At 48.9% G+C, this 22,115-nt stretch overlaps 4 protein-coding genes across 4 annotated transcripts; 3 read left to right on the plus strand and 1 right to left on the minus strand.

Annotated features, from left to right (window-relative positions):
• The first annotated feature begins 1,040 nt into the window (after positions 1 to 1,040).
• Positions 1,041 to 3,332, plus strand: TGME49_314485 (hypothetical protein). The gene has a single exon (XM_018782822.1). It carries the CDS (start codon positions 2,578 to 2,580, stop codon positions 3,268 to 3,270), a length of 693 nt encoding a protein of 230 aa, XP_018635371.1. The 5' UTR covers positions 1,041 to 2,577; the 3' UTR covers positions 3,271 to 3,332.
• Positions 3,333 to 3,423: 91 nt separating this feature from the next.
• Positions 3,424 to 5,654, plus strand: TGME49_314487 (hypothetical protein). The gene is made up of 2 exons (XM_018782823.1): positions 3,424 to 4,381; positions 4,742 to 5,654. Exons 1-2 carry the CDS (start codon positions 4,095 to 4,097, stop codon positions 4,755 to 4,757), a joined length of 303 nt encoding a protein of 100 aa, XP_018635370.1. The 5' UTR covers positions 3,424 to 4,094; the 3' UTR covers positions 4,758 to 5,654.
• Positions 5,655 to 6,463: 809 nt separating this feature from the next.
• TGME49_314490 (hypothetical protein) lies at positions 6,464 to 9,000 on the plus strand. Its single transcript, XM_002364608.2, has 2 exons — positions 6,464 to 7,563; positions 8,615 to 9,000. The coding sequence occupies exons 1-2, from the start codon at positions 7,433 to 7,435 to the stop codon at positions 8,820 to 8,822; spliced, it is 339 nt and encodes a 112-aa protein (XP_002364649.1). The 5' UTR covers positions 6,464 to 7,432; the 3' UTR covers positions 8,823 to 9,000.
• On the minus strand, positions 7,214 to 22,016 carry SUB2 (subtilisin SUB2). Its single transcript, XM_002364609.2, has 15 exons — positions 18,439 to 22,016; positions 17,612 to 18,082; positions 17,220 to 17,311; positions 16,614 to 16,749; positions 16,100 to 16,236; positions 15,571 to 15,667; positions 14,394 to 14,486; positions 13,945 to 14,039; positions 13,312 to 13,550; positions 12,990 to 13,150; positions 12,073 to 12,230; positions 11,521 to 11,642; positions 10,905 to 11,119; positions 10,376 to 10,469; positions 7,214 to 9,888 (listed from the first exon to the last, which is right to left on the minus strand). Exons 1-15 carry the CDS (start codon positions 19,934 to 19,936, stop codon positions 9,594 to 9,596), a joined length of 3,903 nt encoding a protein of 1,300 aa, XP_002364650.1. The 5' UTR covers positions 19,937 to 22,016; the 3' UTR covers positions 7,214 to 9,593.
• Between the last annotated feature and the right edge of the window lie 99 nt (positions 22,017 to 22,115).

Consider the following 22,115-nt stretch of genomic DNA (forward strand, 5'->3'; position numbering starts at 1 on the left):
ACCCCTGTAGTTTCTGACATGAAATACGCTATCAGTGAGGTATATGCACACAGGCCCTGGAACAAGCACAACGTGATGGATTGTCACTCTCCAGTCGGATTTTTCGTTTGGAGGAGTCAGTGCAAAACCTCAATGAGAGAATGCAGGGTAAGCATAAAGTATGGTTGAAAAACTTCAGCGCGGCTAGCTTGTCTTCCACATCACGCCGGTCTCGTCAGCTTTCGGGGCACGCCCCAATCTCTTCGATTGTTCTCAAACAGTTTCCGGCTAGAGGAGAGTCTGGGATCGCTTGAGTTGAAATCAGTCATACATTATATGGTGCCTCCTGATCTCTTTCCCTACCAGAAGATCTAGGGAAAATTGCCGCATGCACTTTATGTCAACGTTATCTAACGTAATATTATCTCCAAAAATGCTAGAGTGAGAGAAGCACAGGACTTTAACTCAAATGCGGTACCTATTCTGGATGGACTGACATGTGATAGTCGTTGAACGCTCGGTTCCACGCATATAAGAACAAGCGAGTTCATTTCTCGTCATTTCTCGTGTCATTTTGTCTGGTTCTAAAGCTGTAGGAGGATTGCCCCAATGGAAGGCCGAAATCGTAAGTCCCGGCTTCGACGTAAATACCAATCCAGTGCCATTGTTCACAGCTGTTACGGTTGAGGTGCAAATATTTTTGTGTGTGAAGGAATGACAGTACACGTCAGCTGTGGGGGCGCCTGCTTGGCATACGGCTTTCGCTTGTTGTTTCAGTACGGTGTTAAAATGGTAGATAATTCGGTAATACATGGAAAATATCGAGGAGTAACAGAGCCTGAATCGGGGGGAGGGTTGGTATAGATAAGGGAAGGATGACAACAGAAATAAAGCAACATACTGTTTCAACAATGATGGATGCAGTGGCGATCGAATGCGCTTTGCCGTTTAGCCTAAGGAAGAGAAATTTTGTTTGGGTGAGGTGACACCGCACCATCATGTAAATCAGGAATGCCCCGGGCCACTGACGAGGGTGTTCAGCGCTGCGGTTCTATCCGTTCCTTTTTCAGCTGAGAGCGTTCGAGGCGCTGCGCCTCTCTGTATTAGAACGGCATATGCCATATTCCAAACAAACGAAAGTGCCTCCGACACCGACACGCATACATTTATCTCCTCGACTTCGCAATCCCACAACTGGAAAGCGACTGCTTGCACTACAACGGCCCATTTATTTGCGTGCCCCTGAACGAAACGTGCGTTTCCCTGCATTGGGGCGGCGCCTTCTCCCCCCTCCACGGCAACGAAGTCGGCTCACGGGACTCAGAAGAAGAATGCTTTCAGCACTTGACGATCGGAGTTTGTGCACAGCACAGAGCCTGCCCGTAGAAAAGCCGGAACAGCATATTATCAAGGGATGCTGTACAAATAGAGAAGCAAACGAGGAACTGCCGGTTGCCGAGAAACATTCACTAAAAGGTAAGCGTAACTATATGAACAGAGAAACATCTGTCCACAGGTAACAAGAGAGCATGCAGGTAATGCCGCACCACATCCAATGGAACTTTGTTAATTCTTCCAGGAGCGCTGTGGGAGCATGAACAAGCCGAGAGGATCCTTTGCGGACTTGGAGAGGAACTGGAAGAGCAAAGGCAAGCAATCACGGATATTCGTCGACAAGTCGCGAGACAACAGAATGATATGGACAACGTCCAACGACGACAACAAGTACATCACGAAATGCTAGAATATCACAGGGAAGAGCACCATCGTTTGGCGCAGCAGCAGCAAAATGAAACGAAAGTGAAATCGGATAGTGCATGTTGCATGCTAGCTCTCAAGATTCGACGCGAAAGCCTCGCCAGGTTGAAGATGCGTGAAGAACTTTACGAACTCAAACACGAAATGGCATCCTTAAGGCAGAGATATGAGCAGAGCCATTATCGCTTGAAGCGCAAGGAGAGCTGTGAAAAATATCTGGAGAAACGGAAAGAAGTACTGGAGGGCCAGCTCCGAAGTTGTTCAACACCGCCGGCGGCAACTCGCGATGCAGCGACAGAGAAGTGCTCCCCCTGCGAAGACGAAAGTAGGGTGGTTCACCATAACTCTAATGCTGTTACGTCCGAAAGGACAACTTATGTTCTCATACTACAGATGCATTCTTCCTAAATCTGCTGAGTGACACAGTGACTGCAACAACACGAGAAGCTTTGAAGTTCTTGATTCCGACAACGCAGCACGAACCTTGAAATGTGGAAACGTGGAAAGGTCGACCTCGAGCAAAGAACAACGCATGTCGTTTTCCATAGATTTGAAACAAGAGACGTATTTGCGGAGAAGCAAAAGTACAAGTGACTGGTGGCTTGATGTGCCGTGTATAACAAACGTTCAAACCTCCCGCCTCACGATAAGAAAACGCCAAGCACCGAACCAGCAAACCATTGTCGCCACACGAAGAGCGTGAATCTCTGATTTTGGGCAGGCAATCGTCCTCAGGTCAGGAAATCAGCAAGTTCGGCCTGGCGGGGCCTCCCCCCAGCAGACGAGAGCTTGGCACAGAAGGTCATCTCTCCGTACAACGGTGATTTTCGAGCACGAAACATGCAGAGGAAGGCTGCCTCCGATTGTCGGCGCGCAAGCTCTGCGGCGGCAGTCTCGAGAGGCTATACTTCACAACCGGGGAAGCTACAGATTTCCTCTGTATCCACGGTCCACCAACGCCTTTTCAATCAAAAACCGAACTGTGGAAGTCGGCGCATATGTTGTGTCAAGAAGCTGATTGAAGGAGAGGAGAGCACACGTGCAACCCTACGGCGCGGTAGCTCTCCGCACACTACGGGATATCATCGTGCACATCAGGGCCGTGATGGTGGGCGGCTGCTGGTTGATGCTGAGGTGAAGCATGGAGTGAGAAGAAGAAGCAGTAGCTGTGCCGACATCGACAATCAGTCGGCAATCCACAACGGGTGCAGCTTCTCGCATGGATCCCTACGGACTGGTCAAAGCACCTTGGTTGATTTCAGGTGCCTTCGGTGCGTACCGGTGGCCCAAAACAGATCAGCGAGCGTCGGACCGAAGACGAATCAGAGCGGCTCAGCGAAGAACACAACGTCACGGAATGTGGCCACAGAGACGAAGGATGATGCACCACTGGGTCTCGAAAGGCGACTCTCGAGACTAGAGCAGATCTATGTCTCCCAAGAAGAAGCAATACAGGTTCGCATACAAACAGAGGTGACCAGACGGATTTTCGTTGTGGAGATCATTCTCCCTAAACACCATGGGCCTGACTGACGCTTCACGAAGCAGATGGGGCGTTATCCCCGCTACGTTGTATTTCATTACCTACATGAGTTACATAACTTCGCAACAGTATTAGCTTTTCGTAGCAACGACTACACCTGAAGGCGAATGCCGCTCATGCCGGCATGTTTGGGTCAAGCGTTCCTCCTCTATAAACTTTACAGCCTAAGTTATTCGCGCTAAAATAGTGTCGCCTTCTTGTTCGTTGCGTTATTTCACTTCCAGGCCGCGACACGAGGTTCGCAGCTTCTCTGCAGTCGCATGATTGATGGTAAGAGGAACTCCAAGGGCTGTATGCGCGCGCAGCGCCCACCGACGGGCGACGTTACTGCGGCTCTTACGATGAAACCACTGACAAAGCACAATGCCGGATGGCTCATCGCGTAATGTTTGCCATACCACCTTTGTTCGACACATCTGTCCTTATGCCTCGTGTGTACGACACAAGGTAAGCGACCCGTAGCTGATATGTTGACGGACTTGAACTGCAGCTGCTGTGGTTTAGATCCAGTAGGTAGACCTTGGAACAATGAGCATTCGGCGCTGCACCATGTGTCACCACTGACACAGATTTATCGTTCTGACGCAGCCAATGACCTGAACATCCATCGTTATCTACACGGCTGCTATGTTCATTCCCTCTCGCCTCCACAGATCTACCTGGCCTCGTAAATTCGCCTTTTCACTGTTTAAGTAGGCACAAGGAAATTCAATCAGCGCTTTTAAAAGGATTTCTGCAAAAACATTACCACGTCATTGGGTGACGGCCACAGGCACACGGGACGGCTTGAGACAGCTACGCTCCTCGAGGACAAATGGCATCCCATCCGGATGGAGATCGAGCAGAAGATAACATATTCTCAATGACGGATGTGAATTCTTTTTGTCTGTCACTGTTTTGTTTCGTGGTTGCAATGTATTTTGTTCCTTTCGGAGTTACAACTCCACGCGTAGCCAAACAATCAGCATATGCGTTAAGTTTCTTCTGTAGACGCCCTGGCAGCGGTCCAGGAGACGCAGTCACAGCTCGGAAATGTACGGCAACTGGCAGCGTCGTCAGCCAGCGCATGCCGAACTTTGGACGAGCGTCTTACAACTTTGGGTAAGATAGACGTTGCCTACCAAAGCAATACCACCATCGCGTTTGTCTTACCGGTGACAACAGTGGGGCCCACAGTAGATCGAGGAAACAAACGGAGCAGGCAAAAAATACGAGCAGCAGCATCTCTTTCACAGAAGCGTTTTTTCAGTTTAGAGTACTCGGGAACAACGATTGCTGGGTCCAACCAAATTGAACAGGTGAGCCTTGACTTTTTGGTTCCAGCTTGCGAGCATTCACTGAATGAGTCAGGGTAATGTGACATGTGTTACACACACGGTGAAAAGAAGCACTGTTGCCAACTTTGGAGCTGGTCACCTTCTCTGGCCCACTTAGCTGTCCGCTTGCCTATGTCTTGCACAGAGCGGCGCTCCGATAAGCCTCCAGTTTTGGCGAGTTCTCCTGGCAATATGACAGTGGACGGACTCAGCAATACATCGTCCTCTACCGCTGTTTCAAATGCGTCGCACGTGTCTAACGGCATATGCACACTCCCCCCTTGCCACGATTCAGGCATGCATATGCCTGCGTGTGAATGGCAGCAGTTGGCAACAACCACTCTGCCCGTCTGTTCGGGTCACCTCGAGACCGATATGGTTACTCTACCGGATCAGCTGATAGAGAGAGGTCATTCCACGAGAGCTGATGATTCGTTCGCACTACATCGGCAAGGATGTTGCCTTCGCAAGTCCGTGTCACCCGACCCGGTCAGAAGTCGACGAGGCCTTACGTCCCCCGCGGCCCAGCCCTCCTGCTTTGCGTTTCTCCCTTCTCCACCATGCTCAGCAGCTGTTCCACAGTCCGACCACCGCCCTCAACAGTGTTGGCCCGACGCGTTGCGAGACATCCAAGCCGGGCGGCGGAGCAGGTCACGTTGTCGTACAGAGTCCGAAGCAGGGGCACCGTTGTGCGCATCGTGCTGCCAGCAAGTGAGCCTGCGTCGTGAAGGCTGCATTGGACTCGTTGTACCGTCTGCTGGCCATGTTAACCAGCGTCGGAGAATGCCAAGTACATGTGGAAGCCACATCTGTTCGGACACTCCAGAGCAGAAGTCAACAGAAGCCAGCACTGGTTCTGGGAATCAGGCAGGCCTTGCTGTCGCGACACCTTCTGAACCATGGAAGACTGGTGACAATGAAGAAGGCTGTCTCCAACATGTTTTGAAGCCGAGGTGCAGGTCCTTAAGTCAACGGAAGGAAGACGTGATTAGACCCGGCGTTGTTTCATTCCATCAGTACACACCTCATGTCACCTTGAACTTCGACCCTCAATCGGCATGTATGAGAAAGGCGGTTCGGCTGATAGGACCAACCAATACGCCTGGTCAGTCGACGATGCTGCCCCAGAGGTGCTCCCTTCGTTGGTGATCACAGGGGGAAAGCGGAAAGTCTATGAACAGCTAAATCTGGTACGCCACTTACTGATCCATACTGTCTGGCTCCCTAAAAAAAACAACAGGTGCGCCACAGTGCACGTAAATAACAAAACTCTTCTGCTTCAAACATCAAGAGAAGATGCAACTTTTAGGATGGTTAGAAATTGACTAATAGTTGTATGCTGCTTGTTGCAGGGGAAACGACTTTTCCCACTCCACTTGCCCCAAATCAATTTCGAGAACTTTTGAAGGCGGTAGCTGTGCGTGGGGGCCTCAGTCCACCTTGGACTCCCTGAGTCTCATTTGTATCCGTATATGTCCCTAACTTGCATTCAACGAACTGCGCCGCTGCACACGTTCGCAGTCGCACTGCGTGAGTTGCCACACCGCGGGTACATATGTTCTAGTTGTCATTATGGTGGTCTACTAGCTCATTTTACATCGAATTGTGCCTCGTCGCAGGAATGATATGACACGCCCCCACAGTGACGTCCTGGGACAGCATGATAGAGCATCTAGCAAGGCGAAACTGCAATCCCTCGGAGGACGGGACAGTAGTCTGCCGACTTTGTTTCTTGCCGAAGTTAGTTTTGCTCGCCCATTGTTTTGGGGCAAAGTAGTGCAGTCTCAACTGGACTGTCGACTTCCCCTTTGGGCTACCTGGTGTTGACTACATCCCTTGAACCAAAGAAATGTTTCGTGTAGATGACATAGACAAACCCGGAAGCTATCAGCAGTCCGTGACATAACAGGCCCGGCAACCTGGTAAAACGACTGAAGACACGGAACTTGGCGGCTGCTGCGATGTAAGAGGGAAACACAAATTATGAGGCATCCCAACGGCATGCTCAGTTAAATAGCCTCATCGGCGTTTGCTGACTGATGATTGTTCATCTGCAGTTTCAATCGAGCGTCGGCAAGAAGCAACATCAGGGGAAAAGGACTGCAGGATGGCCACACCATTGTTATTGTTTACAAACTCGGTCTTGCCTTAATTGATTCGGCAGACTCTTCTACCTGTCTCCGTAACTCGTGCCTGTCTGCATCCTTTCTTTCTGGCTCAATATGATTATTTCTGCATGCGCATCCTGCACCGTTTCTTTCAGAGGACTAGTGATTCAAAAGTTCCGCTTGAGAATGGCAAGCCACACTGTTGCACTTCTCTCTGGTATCAGGAAGATAGTCTTTTTTGGGCTGCAGGCTGTTCTTGTCTCGACCACCTCTATGTCTTCCAGTCGGACCGTCCCGCGTCCCCGTGTGTTTTTGCTGCTTTGCTTCGAGACAGTATTTCCTCTGTTGCCATTGTATACACTTTTGTGACAGCGTTTCTCTTTTCCTCGTCTGAATCGGCCTCTGTCATCAGGTTCACAAGCTGTGACTGTCTATAACAATATCTTTCCTTTCATTAGGACAGTGCGCTAAACTAAAACAAAACTCCTCCAAGTGTATATCCTCTTGCAGCGTGACGCACTTATGGCAGAAAGAACATTCTCAGCATTCTCAGGTCTGTTCGAATTTGCGTCGGCCCATTCATCCTCCAGGTGCCCCAACGCATTGCATGGAGATAGCGGGGAGGCGCACTGCACGATCGCAGGGTAAGGAAGGATATCTACTAAATATCGGAGTTGACCACGGACAGAAAAAAGCCTCAACGTATTTGCAAAAACAACGACAGACGGATGATAGTGTTTGTGAACGAACGCAATAAGCAAATCCGCCACAGAGCGAAAAACAGTAGAAACGAGTACCAGGCAATCATCAATGTGGCCTTCCCACAACATGCAAAAGTGTTTTTTGGCCGGCCGTTGCAGTCGACATGTCACTCTGTAACTCGAGGGAACATACGCTTTCCTGCCTTCAGCCAACATCAGGCAACTTTCACAGACCCGTTTGACTAACACTGAAACCCGTATATCCGGTAACGATGAAATGTGACAACGTCCTGCATTTCGTAAGCCCCTCAAGATAAATTCTTTCAAAGTTATGCAAAGTATAACTTGTCCCATCGTTCAAAATATGCCGATAGTTGCGCAAATATATCGCTGTCCTTGACCGTGCAGCAATGTTTTACGATATACAGTTGGGTCTTGTCAAAGACAGCCGCTTATTGCGGTCATCTTGCGATGCAGTGCACCCTCATCCGGATCTCTCTAAAACAGAAACACACAAGTTCAAAGTATCATCGTGACCTCATGTAATAGAGAGAGGAAACAAAATGCATGTTGCTACATAACTCTCTCCAGCAACAAATGCCAATAAGATGGAGAACAAGTTGTACGGCCTTAATTCTGTAAACCTTCTCCAGTCTTCCAGTATCGGCCACCAAAATACTTGAAAAATAAAAGGTGTAGCAGCACACGCCAGAATGCATAAAAATTTGAGTATAGGTGCGTACATAAACTTGATTTAAACACACTACTGATTCGCTCTTCCTAAAAAGTGTACTGCTTTTACACATGCACGCACAAATATCTACAAAAGTCGATACACGCCAACATGCGCAATTCGGCGGACACCTACATCCACGGAGGGACGTTGTACACAGCCGCAATCACAAAAACGCACCCGTTACCTGGTGTGACACGACTTACGAGACGACACACCCACGTCAAGCGAGAACGTGGGAAAGAACTTATGAAACATCGTTTGCTTTCCGATTACCAAACGCATTACTTTACCTCAGGATCTCACACTCAAAGTGGACCGAAGGACAGTTATCGCTTGTTCGCGAAACGAACTGAGACACGGCATCCGACATGCCGAAGGAGGAAGACCCAGCCGCTACCTCTCACAAAAACGCGACTCAACAACGTGACTCCGAAACAAAATAGCTCCTCTCTTGGACATCCGCTGTTCAGCAGTCTGCTCGTCCGCCGTATACGTGACACCCGACTAATCGCAAAAGATGATATACCTGAGAAAGGAATGTATGCCCAGAAGTCTGCACCCGCTCGCACGTTTCTCTGCATAGCGCGAAACACGCCTCCAGGAGCCGGTTGCGTAACGCCAACAAAAAAGTCAGGGACGACAACACTCGATAGTGACAGCCGGCTCTGGACACGAGACTGAAACGCAGTTATGCGAAAAAGAGTCGCGAAACAATTACGATTCCACGAAGCACAGACGACGTTATGGAGCTAGATGCCCTCATTTAACAGAGAGAATTGCACGCCCCCTCCCTATTGCGAGTTGCTGTTTTCACGGTACCCGAGATTGCATCGGCAACACTGGAATTCGCGAAGTGGTTGAGCTCCTTAAAAGGCCGTCTATCTCGTTTCGCTTTCTTCCTTCGTGTGTGATTGACACACATGTTGCAAAAGAAAGCGCTCCACTTCGACCTAGCCTCTCGATTCAATGATCGACGAACACAAAATACAGGGAAGATGGGGTCCCCATTTCTTCCCCTTGTTTGCGACTTCGAAAAGGCTCGAAAAGCGAAAACTGTTGAGAACAGACCACCTCGGTATCTCTTGTGTTTTGGATGTCCTTTATCTCCCCATACCTGTTCTGTTACTTTGATTTGTCATCGTTTGTCCAGCATTTGTATCGTCGTACATTCTCTAGTGTGCACCCTTTCGCATTTTTGACTTCCACATCATGCACGCTCAGGCGAGCTGTTTCAACAATATGGTTAGTACTGTGGTTCATCACGACAGTTACTCCATCTTTCTCCGAGCCAAGAGTCCACGCCGCCTTGCCGTGCACAGCCGATGCGACAACTCACTCACGAAAAATAAGGCAAGCTAAGAAGCACGCCGGTGCTGTCTACTTCAATTTAATATCCAACACGCCTTCAAGGACGTTGCCGATAGACTGCGCATCACACGCCTTCTACCAAGGCTACGACTCATTCTCGTTGGGCGTCGATAACGCGAACTGTTCGAGGGTTGTTGCCGGTAGAAATACATGTTCTTTCCGGCACAAAGGGTCGGTGGGATTTGTGTGCGTCTCGCTCCGGTCGTTTGCGTCATCCTCCGCTCTCGATGAACAGTTCAGAAATTCTTTATTTGCCTCTGCGCTTGTATCTGCATGTTTCCGCGCCCGATGCGTTTCTGTAAGTTGGTTTCTCCTTTCTTCTCCGGCCGAATCTCGGACAGACTCGCGCCTTCTCTTTGCCGCATCAGACCTCCGTTGCCTAAAAAAAGGTATTTTAAATACAGCGGGGAGCTGACAGGACGGGATAGCTTTTATAAAAAAAACGCCACATTCTGGCATTAGAAAGAATTTCAAAAGAGGCCAGTGTGCCAGCTTCTGAAGAAAGCGGTTAAACGTCAGGGACGAAAAATAGGACGAAAAACTGGTACCAAAGTGATCTAGGTGTCGATCGACCCGGGGACAGCGACAGCAAAAAACATCTACGCTGCATTTCTGAATTAAAATACACCACCAAGAAGAAAGGAAGAGGCAAAAACCACTCACTTTCGCGGCCTCTATGCCACTGCCACAGATTTCCCTCATTCGACTACATGCGCATACATGCATACCAAACGTATTCAATTGAACTGCACCTGAACACCCCTGCGACACCGAATCTGAACCCCAGAAAGAGTGAGACGTTGAAAAATACTTAGCAGCTCACCTCAAGAATTAGAGAGAACAGTGCGCAAGAAAAAGCAACTTACCCGTTTCTAGAACAGCAGTAGACAAGAACGAGAACCGAGATGGCGGCGATCACTCCGAGGCAGATGATTACAATCATGGCCGTGGACATTTCCTCTGACAAGACAGAACAACGAAGCACACGAGAGGGTCCGTATTATGCTTAATCGTTATCCAAAAAGCGTGCACGACACAAAACAAATTGACGATAAATACGAAGGAGAAGACAATGGAGAACTGGGACGAGACAAGACGACATGCTTGCCAGCTATACACGGCAGAGCATGACTATACTTTTTGCATTCCTCTTCACGGCGTTGCACGTGAGAGTATGAAAACAAGGACATGCTGATGGTTTGCGATCGAGGCAAGGCACCTAAAAACACAGATGCATGTGTATTTTTTCATTTGATTCCTCTAAACGACCAGACATGATATGCCCTCGGCGCTAAAGAAACGTGACCAAATTGAGCACACATAACACATTCATTTTACTCGGCGGACACAACAGCCACCGTAACTCCGTATCGTTTCCTCTGGAGAGCCACTTACGAACAACGTGGATTTTCGCCTGTAAACGACACAGCTCTTCAAACCCTTCAGTGGGGTGAGCCGCGAATGTCGACACAACACTCGAGAATGCCGCCGCCGCAAGTGAGTCCGAATTGCCTTGGCGTGGCTCCGCGGAGATAGCAAGTTTCACAGGAACTTTAATTTGGTCCAAACGGTAGCCATCTTCGGTGAAGACATCGAATGTTAAGTCCGCCCTGTTTTCAAGAAGTAATAGAAGAAACATGAGATACACTTCAATGTGTGGGAAACGTTCCGCCGTTCTACAACGGGGGCGGAGGGTCGGGCACGAATTCACTAGCAAAGTGAGTATTGCTACAGATATGGACGTAATGCATTTTGGAGCATATAATGAAAGCTTTCAATTAATGGTTTCTGCTAATGCGAGAGATGGGACGCTACAGCAAAATAAAAAACATGATCGCTAGGCGCTGACGCGTACGCATGCATTGTCTTTTAATCAATCCGCGTTTCCTGCTGAAAGCACCTTGAGAACGGTCGAAGCTGATAAAACTCGAAGATTCCTTTCAAGCAACCCCTGCGGCAAGAAGATACTCTAGGTTGCTAGTTCTGTTCGTCAGGAATGATATGGGCCTACGTGTAGTTGCCCTGTCGATATGGCATCAAGTGGAGGTCGACGACGTGAGCAGAGCCAGCGTCCAGCTCGAAAACCATATCTTCGCACTTTGCTTGTAAAAACATCCCTCCCATTCTGGCCATCTGCAAAGAACGCAAGAAAGAAGAAATCCAGAAGCATAAGCATGTCGTTGCTTATATGCTTTGATAACTGGGGCACGGCCTGCCACCTCACACACAACATAGCTCCGATGTGGCGGAAACCAGAAGACGGGCACCGCTGCAGCTTCAAGAAAGAACGACGCGGACTTCAGAGGCTTTCACTAACTACAAGCACTACGTTTACCGACGAGAGCTACCTGACTGACTGGTTCCTTCTTGGATGCGGATCGCGCTATTATTCGTCAGTGTCACTCTCATGGGAAATGCATGGGCCGGCCCCATAAACTTTGAAATGACATCTTCAACGTGAACAATGCGACCTTGTCTCCGTGTAGCCTGCCTTTAGCCTTGGCGTCTGTCCCACCACTTGTTAGGCTCGGTTGATACGTAAAGCACGAGGTCTGGAACTTACAAGAACAGCATCTCGAGCATGAGGTATTGAACCCCATCTCGTCACACCCTGGAGCTGCTCGACCGGAGAAGCGGTGATCCGAATGATGTCTTTCACTTCTGCAGCGGGTGCATCGTATCCATTACGGAGAAAGGCACCGAATACTAGAGCAGCGACGGCTGAATTAAAAAAACATGAGATTCGAAAGAAAGCAGGCGATAAAAACCGAGAGGAAGTGGTCACACGGGCGCGTACGCACAGTACACGAGGTTTCAACTAGCCATTTTATGAAAAACCGGAGGTACACCAGCCACTCGAAGGTCAAGAAAGCGCTAGGAGACACAGAAAGACACAGGAACCGCATTTTACGTATCTAAAAAGTAGACATTCTTTGCGCACTAAATTAAAATGATGCTCAGCATGCAAGAAGCCAACTCACTAAACACAGAGAAAAACCGAAGAGACCCGTATACCCGTACTCAAACGGGGGTGAGCGAACATACGTGAAGATCGCTTGCGGACAACATATTCAGGTACAGAGAAAAACTACTGCATGCAGTGGTCAAGTTGTAACCGTGTATAAAATGACCAACTGAGTTAAAGTCGTGAAACGTTGTAAGAGAGAGAGATTCAACATCATTCAAAACTGGGTCGGCGCGGAGGAAGACAGGAGAGAACGGGCTGCTGGGACGAGAGAAAATGACGAATGACAGGAAGAGAGATCAAAAGTTCCGCATACACCGCCGAACAGCGACCGCAAACCAGAGATTAGCAGAGACCATGGAATAACGAAAGGAGAGCAGAGAAAGGCCGGGTGTCCGGTAAGGGACGACACAAATGAGACGGTGTTACATGAGAGGGATGAAATAGAAGCAAAAATAGACGAACATTTGATGGTCTGAACCGGGAACAGGCGAGGAGTCAAACATCGACATTACCTGAGACGTGCGGTGTCGCCATGGACGTTCCAGACATATGCTGGTAGTCACCACCCGGTTTGGTCGAGTATATTTTGACACCAGGGGCTGCCATGTCCACGGACGATTTGCCGTAGTTGCTGAAGTCTGCTAAATCGCCATTGATGTCAATTGCTGCCACACTGCAAAGAGCAAGTCACGAAAACACCACAGCAGGAACCGTCGGAAAAAAGGAAAATGCTTTATGTCTACACAGGTATATGTCGTCTGTAGCGTTGTCTGCACATATGCGTGAATACGTATTCACCAGCTTGTGCATGCTGGCTAGGACTGTGCGGCCAACCTGATGGTATTATCTTGATCCCAGTTGGCAGGATACGACGGGTTAACATCATTGTTGGAAGATTCGTTGCCTGCAGCATTGATAAGAAGGATGCCTTTTCCGTTGCGGGCGACCGCACTCATATGAACTAGTCTCCGCAACACAGTCGTCGACTGGGGACCTCCCCAGCTATTGTTGATAACTTGAACTTCGTGATCAATAGCATAGTTCAGGGCGCGAATACTGTTTGCCATAGATCCCTGTAAACATAAAGGAAAAATCCCTGCGCAGTCAGTTGCTTCTCTCCCAAGCAAAGAGGACCGAAATCCCCTCAGATCTCAGTGTGTGGGTTTCCCGAGGAAATTGAGAACAAGGGAGTGCTTTCCCAAGCTCAGGTATTTCTCTTCAGGTGACCGAACGACTTATTGCACTACAGCGAGTTACCAATTATGTCCTCACCTGTTTTTCGCTATTTGTTTCTAGCTGCACTGGTTAACGTCTCGGAACGTCTCGCTAAAAAATGTTACATCCACATTCACGTTCAGTAGGGGCAAATATATATATATATATATATATATATACAGTTGCGACCAAGGAGGTCGGTGGATGAGTCTATGTCTCCAAAAATGCAAAAGCGCCTGCAGGTAAACATACCTGACCGCCTTTGTCGATGAATCGAAGAGCCATGAGTTGTGTCTTTGGTGCCCCGCCAACAACGCCTCCTCCATTTACACACGCGCCAATAATTCCTGGAAAGAGCACAATAAACAATATCGTTCTTCCCTTGAAGATCACCCCAAATAGCGACATCACTTTCAGTAGGCATGTGAAACAGATACATGTGCTCGACAAAGGAGACTTTCACTATGGGAACAGAATAGATGCAGACGGAGTGGAAGAGCTACAATGATATCTATTGAAGGCCTCGGAAGGTCCAACGCCAATCACTACACGGGCGCAATTTTATAAGTGCTTACTGGCCTGGAAAGCAAATGCGGCGCAAGACAGGAAAAAAGTCCCAAAAAACGACTAAGAAGTGGCTGTAGACCAACAAAAACCAAACTGCACCGAAGCAGATGCCAGCAGGAAAGACAGACGCGTACCTGCAACATGGGTACCATGGCCATTCTCATCTTCAGGTTCAGACTTGTTTTCTTGGAAGTCATAGCCATGGTTGTCGTCTATCAGACCATTGCCTGATGAAGCACCAGAAAAAAGGTTATTCGAGGCTCAAATATTCAGACCACCCTAACGATGCTACATGCGAAACTCCCATCAGAATACCAGAATCACCAGTTCCTGCTGTCACAGGTTGGCCACAAAACACAGAAATTCTCGCACCTTTGCTTACAGCGATACCGTTCAGAGACATAACCCTCTCATCGAGAACCACCGCTCAAATCTACTCCTGTAACATGCGAGCCATGAACCACACAACATAAATTCCCAGTAAGAAATTAACCCACGATTCAACCCTGTATTTTTTTAGCACTTGACAGCAGGTACTCCGAGTAAACAACACAGAATGCAGCGATACTACGAAACAGGGAACTGCGCCAGTCCTTGGGCGACCGACCTGACACATGAATATATATATATATATATATATATATATACATCTATTCATATGTATATATATATATATATATTGACACCCGGTGAGAGATAAAGACATTAACACGTATATCAAACAGAAGAGTATAGCTGCAGATGTATACACGCAATTGTATCGGAAAGCAGATCCGCGAGCGCACGGGGTACGCTACGCAGGCATTCCATCAAATATACACATGCTAGGAAACATGTTAGTAAACAGACACCTGCACTCATGCATATGGGAAAGATATATGAAGGAGAACACAACAGATCTATTACCTACTCACAATAATAGCACGACATAACTTTAGAGGCACTGAAGAAGGTGCATGCACTGGAAGAGAGGCAAGCGGCAAAATGCTGACCATCTCTGGAGGATAACTACTTCTCATTGCATTAACCTAGACCACCTGCTCGCCCTGCGTTCTGTTCCAGTCTCTGCCGCAGCCTCTCCCCTCCTCCCCATTTCCCCTCAGGGGTTTGGTGTTTCCTTCTCTCAGTCTCCCCCTCACCATCTCTCCTTTCGCTGCAGTCCTATCCCCTCAGTCACCTCCATTTTCCCCGCAACTTTCTCACGAGGGCTTCACCTTCTCTTTGCCACATTCCATTGAATTTTATTAAACAGCCTCGGTCCGTTTCAAGAGACAAACGACACTCATATCTATTCTGTGGTCTTCGCCTTACCGTCATCGTCTCGACCATCCTGTTGTTCGTGTGGATTTTGCCACAAATTGCAATCCAAATCATGGTGGCGGCTGATACCGGAATCAACGACGGCGACCTGAGAAGAATAAGTGCATATCACGAATGGCAGGCACACAAGGACGCGTGTACGTGGTGAAACAAACGTCTCTGATATATATATATATATATATATATATATATATATGTATACAGGGACGCGTCGATCGGTACCCCGACACAGCCCACTCCTGTTGACCCTGAGCATGCTACTCCAAAAAGTGACTCAACCTTCTAGGTTCGAAACACGCCAGCATCTTGTGTTCGCTTCCTCTCCTTCTGGTTCACAATCCGTTGCAATACGCAGGTGATGTCCGACACACCAGTCGAGCTACATCTGGCACAGGCTGCCCAGGGAACGACGAGATTTTTTGGGAATATAAAGTTTGTTTCTTTTTGGCTCTCCTAGGATATGCTTTTTAACCCCGCAGAGTTCTATTCGCGCTTGATATTGTGTATGTAAAGCACTTACCACCGTGCCGTCACCGGCTTCTCCATGGATCCAAGCATGTGTTGCCGTGATCATGTGCATCCCATAAAGCTTTGATTCCAGAGCAGAATCAGTCGGCATACTTGCCTCAAACGGGGTTTTCTTGCTGGTCGTCTCACCTACCAAAGGAGAGCACAAGAATACCATCCCACGATGCAAGCAAACGCGGCAAGGTTTCTTTTCAAGCAAGTGCAGGGCTGCATCGCAAGAGAGTACTTTCGTTGCTGTGTGTTGAAGCCACTGGTCCAATGAACTCAATGAACTCGATAGAACAGTATTCTTCATGAGTTGCCATCAAAAACGGAGTGCTCCAAACTTCATTCCGATTGTTTTTCAAATGTAGACACTACGCGGCAAAGCCAGGCCAACGGCATTTACGCCGACATACGTACATAAAAATATTTATGCGTTCTGTTCATAGTTGTGGGCAAAACGTGCAAGAAGCAATTTGACATTCCGAAGAGTCCAACTCCTCTCTGGCCAGAGGGACGCTCACTCATGGAGGCGGGCAAACTCCGACCATTTAGTTTTTTCGACGTTTTGGTGCTTTTCCCACTCAGCGATTCCATCTTGGCAGCCATCTGGGCACGCGGCGGGATGTGGGGTTCGGGAACTTCACTCCGGAGTTGAACCTACGAAGCCAGATAGACCGATATACCGGAGGCACAAGACTTGCATGCATGGTCGGGCGATCGGCAGCAGTAAATCGGCAGACTCATATCTGCTTATATACGCATACACATGAATTAGTAACCCAAGTGCTCCAACACAGTACCTAAATCTACAAAGCAGCAAATGCAATTAAAGTTGTATAAATCATGTGTAGCTGAATAATCGATCGCTGCACGCTTTTAACGCTCCTGCAGACCGCAAAAATCCGGAACTGAACTTCACGTGGTCGAAAGCTAGGAATGAGTTTTAGTAGTGCACGCGCATACGCATTTCCATTTGGTTATTTGCATGCTTGCCTCGCCATATCATTCCGCGTTTCCTGTCTTGTGAAACTCCACGTGTATATATTCAGCACTCATATTTACATCAGCACGGTAGTCTACGTAAAAAGTCCTGGTCCCGTAGATATGCACCACCTGAATCTGCTTACTATTTCGGAGAATGACCATTGTTGGATGTTGTCTCCAAACGTCTCCTGGACAGTTTGTAGGAAACCCTTCAGTTTGTATCGGTCCACGCCCTCTGCAGAGAACGAAAGAGGCAGCAGCTCGCAACAGGGTACTCAAAATTAAACAAGTAATCGGCGCGATTGAAAGAGACGACATCGCCATAAACAAGTAAACGAGGATGCCAAAGCAGTTTCGCCTGCTTTCGTAAGGGTTAGCAACCGGGCCACAGTTTCAGCTGGAAAAACAGCTCTACAGACGCCACAACCTGGCCAAGGGGGAATACAGCAAACTTTCATTTCTCATCCCCTTCCGAAACAAGGTGACTAGCAACCGTGCCCTGCGAAAGGCTGTTTCTTTTATTTACCTCACCTACCTGATGGAAGAGTTATCACCAAGTGTCCCGTGCTTGTGAGGACCTGAACAGACGTGGAGGGGCTACTAAAAATTTCGGCCATTGTGTCGCGGATTTTGTTGACCAACGCAAGCCCCTCTTGAGTTTGAAGAATATTGTACGCGTTGGCAACCGTCCTTTTTCTTCTCTTGGTCTTCTTTTTCGTGTTCTGAGGCTTTGCTTTTGCAGGTCGCTTCTCTGAAGGCGTCGTCAATCGAGCAGGCCCTTCAGATTCTGTCTTTAAATCGCCCTCTGGGCTCTGCTTCACAACAAATGGAGACGACCCAGACGGAGACGAAGAAGTCAAAGAAGGCATAGGAGCAGGTGCGGGAGATTCAAGGGACTCCCATACGCCACCGTCGGAGGAAGACTCTGAGGCGGAGGAAGGTGAAGGTGTACGAGCGGCAGAGCTTGCGTCTTCCTCATCTTTGCACAAGTCGATAACAAGTTCACCTGAAAAGACGCGGACAAAGCGAAATGGTTGTTATTTTTAATCCAAAATGCCAAATCACTGCGACACCATCGCGTTGTGGCACTTTCGGGCGCATCGCCCTCGCAAGTACACACGGAACGCCGCGCCCACGTGTGAAAGGAAGTCGCCACGGAGAAGCATATATATACGGGCCTTGAGGAAATGCCCATTTTGTTCGACGCTTGCAAACGAGTCACTTTCGCACATAGGTCGGATGTTTCCATCATTCATGTATGTAAACATATGCCAACTGGAACAGTGCAGCCAACAGGTTAAACACAAGCTGCTGAACACGCATCTGTTCGTCTCCCTGGACTGGCACACATGCGTTTCTCACCAGGCTTTCCAGGATGTTTTCGTTTGAACCGTTTGTACTGTTTCAGCATGTTTTTGATAGAGGTTATGGTGGGACCTTTCCCTTCGGATATCCCTTCTCCGCCGTCCACAGCTCTACCGGTTCCAAAGAGAAAGGCTGCCACTGAACTGGTGGTCGCCGAGGCTGCCTTGACCGCTGAGATACTCCAGTTGGCCCACCAGGGGAGAAGAGTCGAACTCGAAGTCGGCGTCTCATCCAGAGGGACGAAAACCTGTCGACGTGCCGGAACGAACTTTGCCCCCGTTGTACGCACGAAAATCTTGATGGTGTGTTTCCACTTGCTTTTTAAACCCACCTTCCGAAGAACTGGAGGCGCAGGAAAAACTGTCGGCTGATGCTGAAGTTGAATTCCGCCCTCTCCGATTGTGCGCGTGTCAATCCAACGCGCATTCACAGTGATCGCGATGCCTTCGTAAACGCCTGACCCGGACCACTCCGACTCGGTGGGAACAGCAGGGATCGACTCTTCATTAGGAGGTGGCGTCGAAGACCTTGGCATGCCTTTCGCAGTATCTTCATCTGGCAGTTCACCCTCATCATCCACTCCTCCGCCATACTCTCCTGGCTGAGTTCGACTATGATCTTCCGGATTTGGTCGCATATCATACGGTGGAGAGGATGCAGTATCATCTCCCGGATAATCGGGTGCATTGTCATCTTCCCTTTTCGGCACACCGCCTGCAGGAGGGCTGTTCGGTGGCTCTGCAAACCCAGGGTCGTGGTCTGCGTCATCTCTGTTGTCTTCTTCTTCATCCCAGTCGTCTCGATATATGGGCAGCGGATTTTCATCCAGGAACTTCCATGGATTCCAGTCTGCATCCCATGGTTTCGTGATGGCATCCTCCTTATTTTCTGGGGGTTGTGCCCGGGGCTCTTCGACCGATGGACTGTCACTTTCATCTTCCTTGATCAACGGGGCCTGTTCAACATCAGTGTCCTGATGTTCGTCCCTTGGAGGCTGTCCTGCCTCTTCCCTTCTCTCCAAAGCTCTGGGTTTTGCCTGATCCCGCTGCTGTGAATCTGACCTGGTTGGCTCTGTCCCTCTACCTTCTATCCTTTGATGCGTGCTCCAGTTCAGCTCATCTTTTTCATCACCAGCGATGGTCGGATTGATCACGTCGAAGAGACCTTTCTCTGTAAAACTAATCGGGGTCCACTTTTCCCGTTCAAACTTGCTCCCCGAAACAGCCGTACGCTGTTCGGCATTTACAGCCCCAAAAGCGTCTTTTTCCACCTTCTGGTCTCCCCGACGGAGAGCTCGAAATTGATTATGTTCACCATTTGGCAAGCGGCCTCCATTTGAGAGGGCGTTGTCACCCGATCGGGCTTGAAGCCGACGAGCCTGAGTAGTGCTCGGAGCGAGGAGGGAGTCCGCACCAGAGGAAAAAGTGAACGAAAGGAAAAAGGCAAGAATCATACGAAAACAGGTGGCAATCGCAGATGGTCTGCGTCTAGCCATCTTCGGTGACCTAAATGAGCAAGGTGGGGAAGATGCATAGCTGCCCAGTACGTCTCACAGCGAAGAAGTGACAGGCAAATGGTCCCTGCGTCTAGGAAATGTCAAGATGCAACAAAAAAAGCGCTTGACACAGAAGTTGAAATCACTCCAATCTCTCACTCGTCCCTAAAACAGAATCAAATCGGTTCCACTGGGTTGACCGAAACAAAAATGAAAACCGCGGGATGGTCTTCACGTTATGGGTACAAACGATAAGAGTGGAAGATCGATGACAGGAAAAGGTTGACAGAGGCGGACAATGCGTTGCCGTAGTTCGACCACATGAACGGCGAACGCATCGGTCAGTGGCAACCATTCACAGCCTTCGCTAGCATTTGAATGAAGAGGCTGTATGATCAGCACACCAAAAACTGCCGGCAGGGGCAATGAATAGAAATAGACATCACATTCCCGCGTGTTTGTTGGCGTTCACCTGATCTATGTGGGTATGCTGCATAACAAAGTGAGAACTAACAGAACAAAGTTGTAAGGCGACAACTCTTCCTTCTGTCCCTCCAAGCGTAGACAGAACAGGCCGTCCCACAAGCGCCAAGTCAACAACAACACAAGGCATGCAAAAAGATGACAGTGAAAGAGAGGGTACAACAACGGAGACAGACCTACAGAGGAAAAAAGCTGCACCCTGTTCTGAGAAACGCTGATGAAAACAGCGAGCGTGGAGAACCGCAAAAAAAATACTCGCATGGGTTGCCTCCATACACTGGTTCTTCACAGATTGTACGTTCTGCAAATAAACAGGCAGTGAACACAAAAAAGGTGCAAGACCAAACTTTGGGTGAAAGGTCACTGCGGAGCATTGCCTTTCTTGCTCGCTTTCATGTGGAGACAACAAGTGAAGGGTAGGACGGGCACCGAAAGGGCACGATGAAAGGGAGAATTCCGTGCGATACCCTCGGCTGCATGGGCATATCACATGCAAAATCGTTACAGCTCAACGCCGGATAGAACGAAAGTCACAGCCGACTCAATAAATGTGAGAACATCCCAGTGATTCTTTTCTTTTGCTCGAGCCCATGGATTCGACCGCAACTACAAGGCGTGTGTGACGGCAGGAGCAGCGGCTGCCCGTCACCTGTCTACATCTAACAGAAGGGCGCGTGTTTTAGCTAGCTAATAGCTCTCGCCTTCAACAATGTTTTTTGTCAATTGTAGGCAACGGCACAATCCTTCAAAACCACGCAGACACGGCACTAGCACTTGGGCTTGTGTTGCGCCCGCCACCCCTGCTGCAGCGTTGGGACTTCCGCAGAGTAGGCTCCCTTGAAAGGGAAAGTGGAGAGAGATCATCAGGTTTTCGAAAATATGGTACAGATCAGAGTGAAAGGGGGCCAACGGAAGTTTTACTGCGCCATAATGGACGTAACGGGGGAAGAAACAATGAAGTGTAGGGATCGACACATCTCAGAGACACAAAACCGCACCCCGATCTTGAAGCGTTCGTAGGTCTCGAGTGTCGACGGGGGAAAATCGCGCTACAAATTAGTTTGCAGCAACACGAAAGGCATGACGAAACGATGGGACACATGCTAAAAGACAAAAGCCCTAAAGCAGAACGAACGGGAAAGGAGACAAAATAACGAAAAGCAAGTGAATCACCAGCCAGAGGGTCTGCAGGGCCGGCCGTCGAGAAAGCCGCTACACCGACAAGCCGCGTTCCGAGAAATCTCCGGCTTTGCCCACGAGAACAGATTTTTGTTCCATGCAGTGTGTTCCAGTTAGTCAAGCAGAGAGAGGAGGAATTTCTTTTCCTGTGAAGACTTGAAAACATAGAACAAGGGCAGCTCGAGCAAACACCTCGGATGAGACGCTGCTCCTGACGGACGTATCAGACAGTGCGTGGGTAGCCAACTGAAGGAGAAAGACCGCGAATGGCCGAGGAGGCAGGTTACGCTTTGTTCGTCGACTCCCGAATGTTCCCACTCTGCTATGACTGAAACTACTTCTTCGAGGGAACCTTGTCCATCACGAGCGAAGCAATACTTTTGGGAATCGATGAACAAAAACCGCCTCCCGACGGCAGCAATGTAAATAGATATGCGAGCATGCCACTTCAGATCGTAGGAGTACTCACTTACAGTCAGCTCCTTGGTAGATTTGCGACGGCCTTCCAGAGGACGCG

Source organism: Toxoplasma gondii, chromosome XI (genome assembly GCF_000006565.2).
Source record: "Toxoplasma gondii ME49 chromosome XI, whole genome shotgun sequence".
Classification (NCBI taxonomy): Eukaryota; Apicomplexa; class Conoidasida; order Eucoccidiorida; family Sarcocystidae; genus Toxoplasma; species Toxoplasma gondii.

Bases quoted from the DNA above. Each gene is read 5' to 3' on its own strand.
- TGME49_314485 (XM_018782822.1), top strand. From the start codon at position 2,578: ATGCAGAGGAAGGCTGCCTCCGATTGTCGGCGCGCAAGCTCTGCGGCG.
- TGME49_314487 (XM_018782823.1), top strand. From the start codon at position 4,095: ATGGCATCCCATCCGGATGGAGATCGAGCAGAAGATAACATATTCTCA.
- TGME49_314490 (XM_002364608.2), top strand. From the start codon at position 7,433: ATGATAGTGTTTGTGAACGAACGCAATAAGCAAATCCGCCACAGAGCG. The intron at 7,564-8,614 runs GTCGACATGTCA...GCTGTTCAGCAG, and splicing joins TTTTTTGGCCGGCCGTTGCA to TCTGCTCGTCCGCCGTATAC.
- SUB2 (XM_002364609.2), bottom strand. From the start codon at position 19,936: ATGGCTAGACGCAGACCATCTGCGATTGCCACCTGTTTTCGTATGATT. The intron at 17,312-17,611 runs GTAGGTGAGGTA...CGTTCTCTGCAG, and splicing joins GGTGATAACTCTTCCATCAG to AGGGCGTGGACCGATACAAA. The intron at 14,487-15,570 runs GTAAGGCGAAGA...GTGCTTCATCAG, and splicing joins GGATGGTCGAGACGATGACG to GCAATGGTCTGATAGACGAC.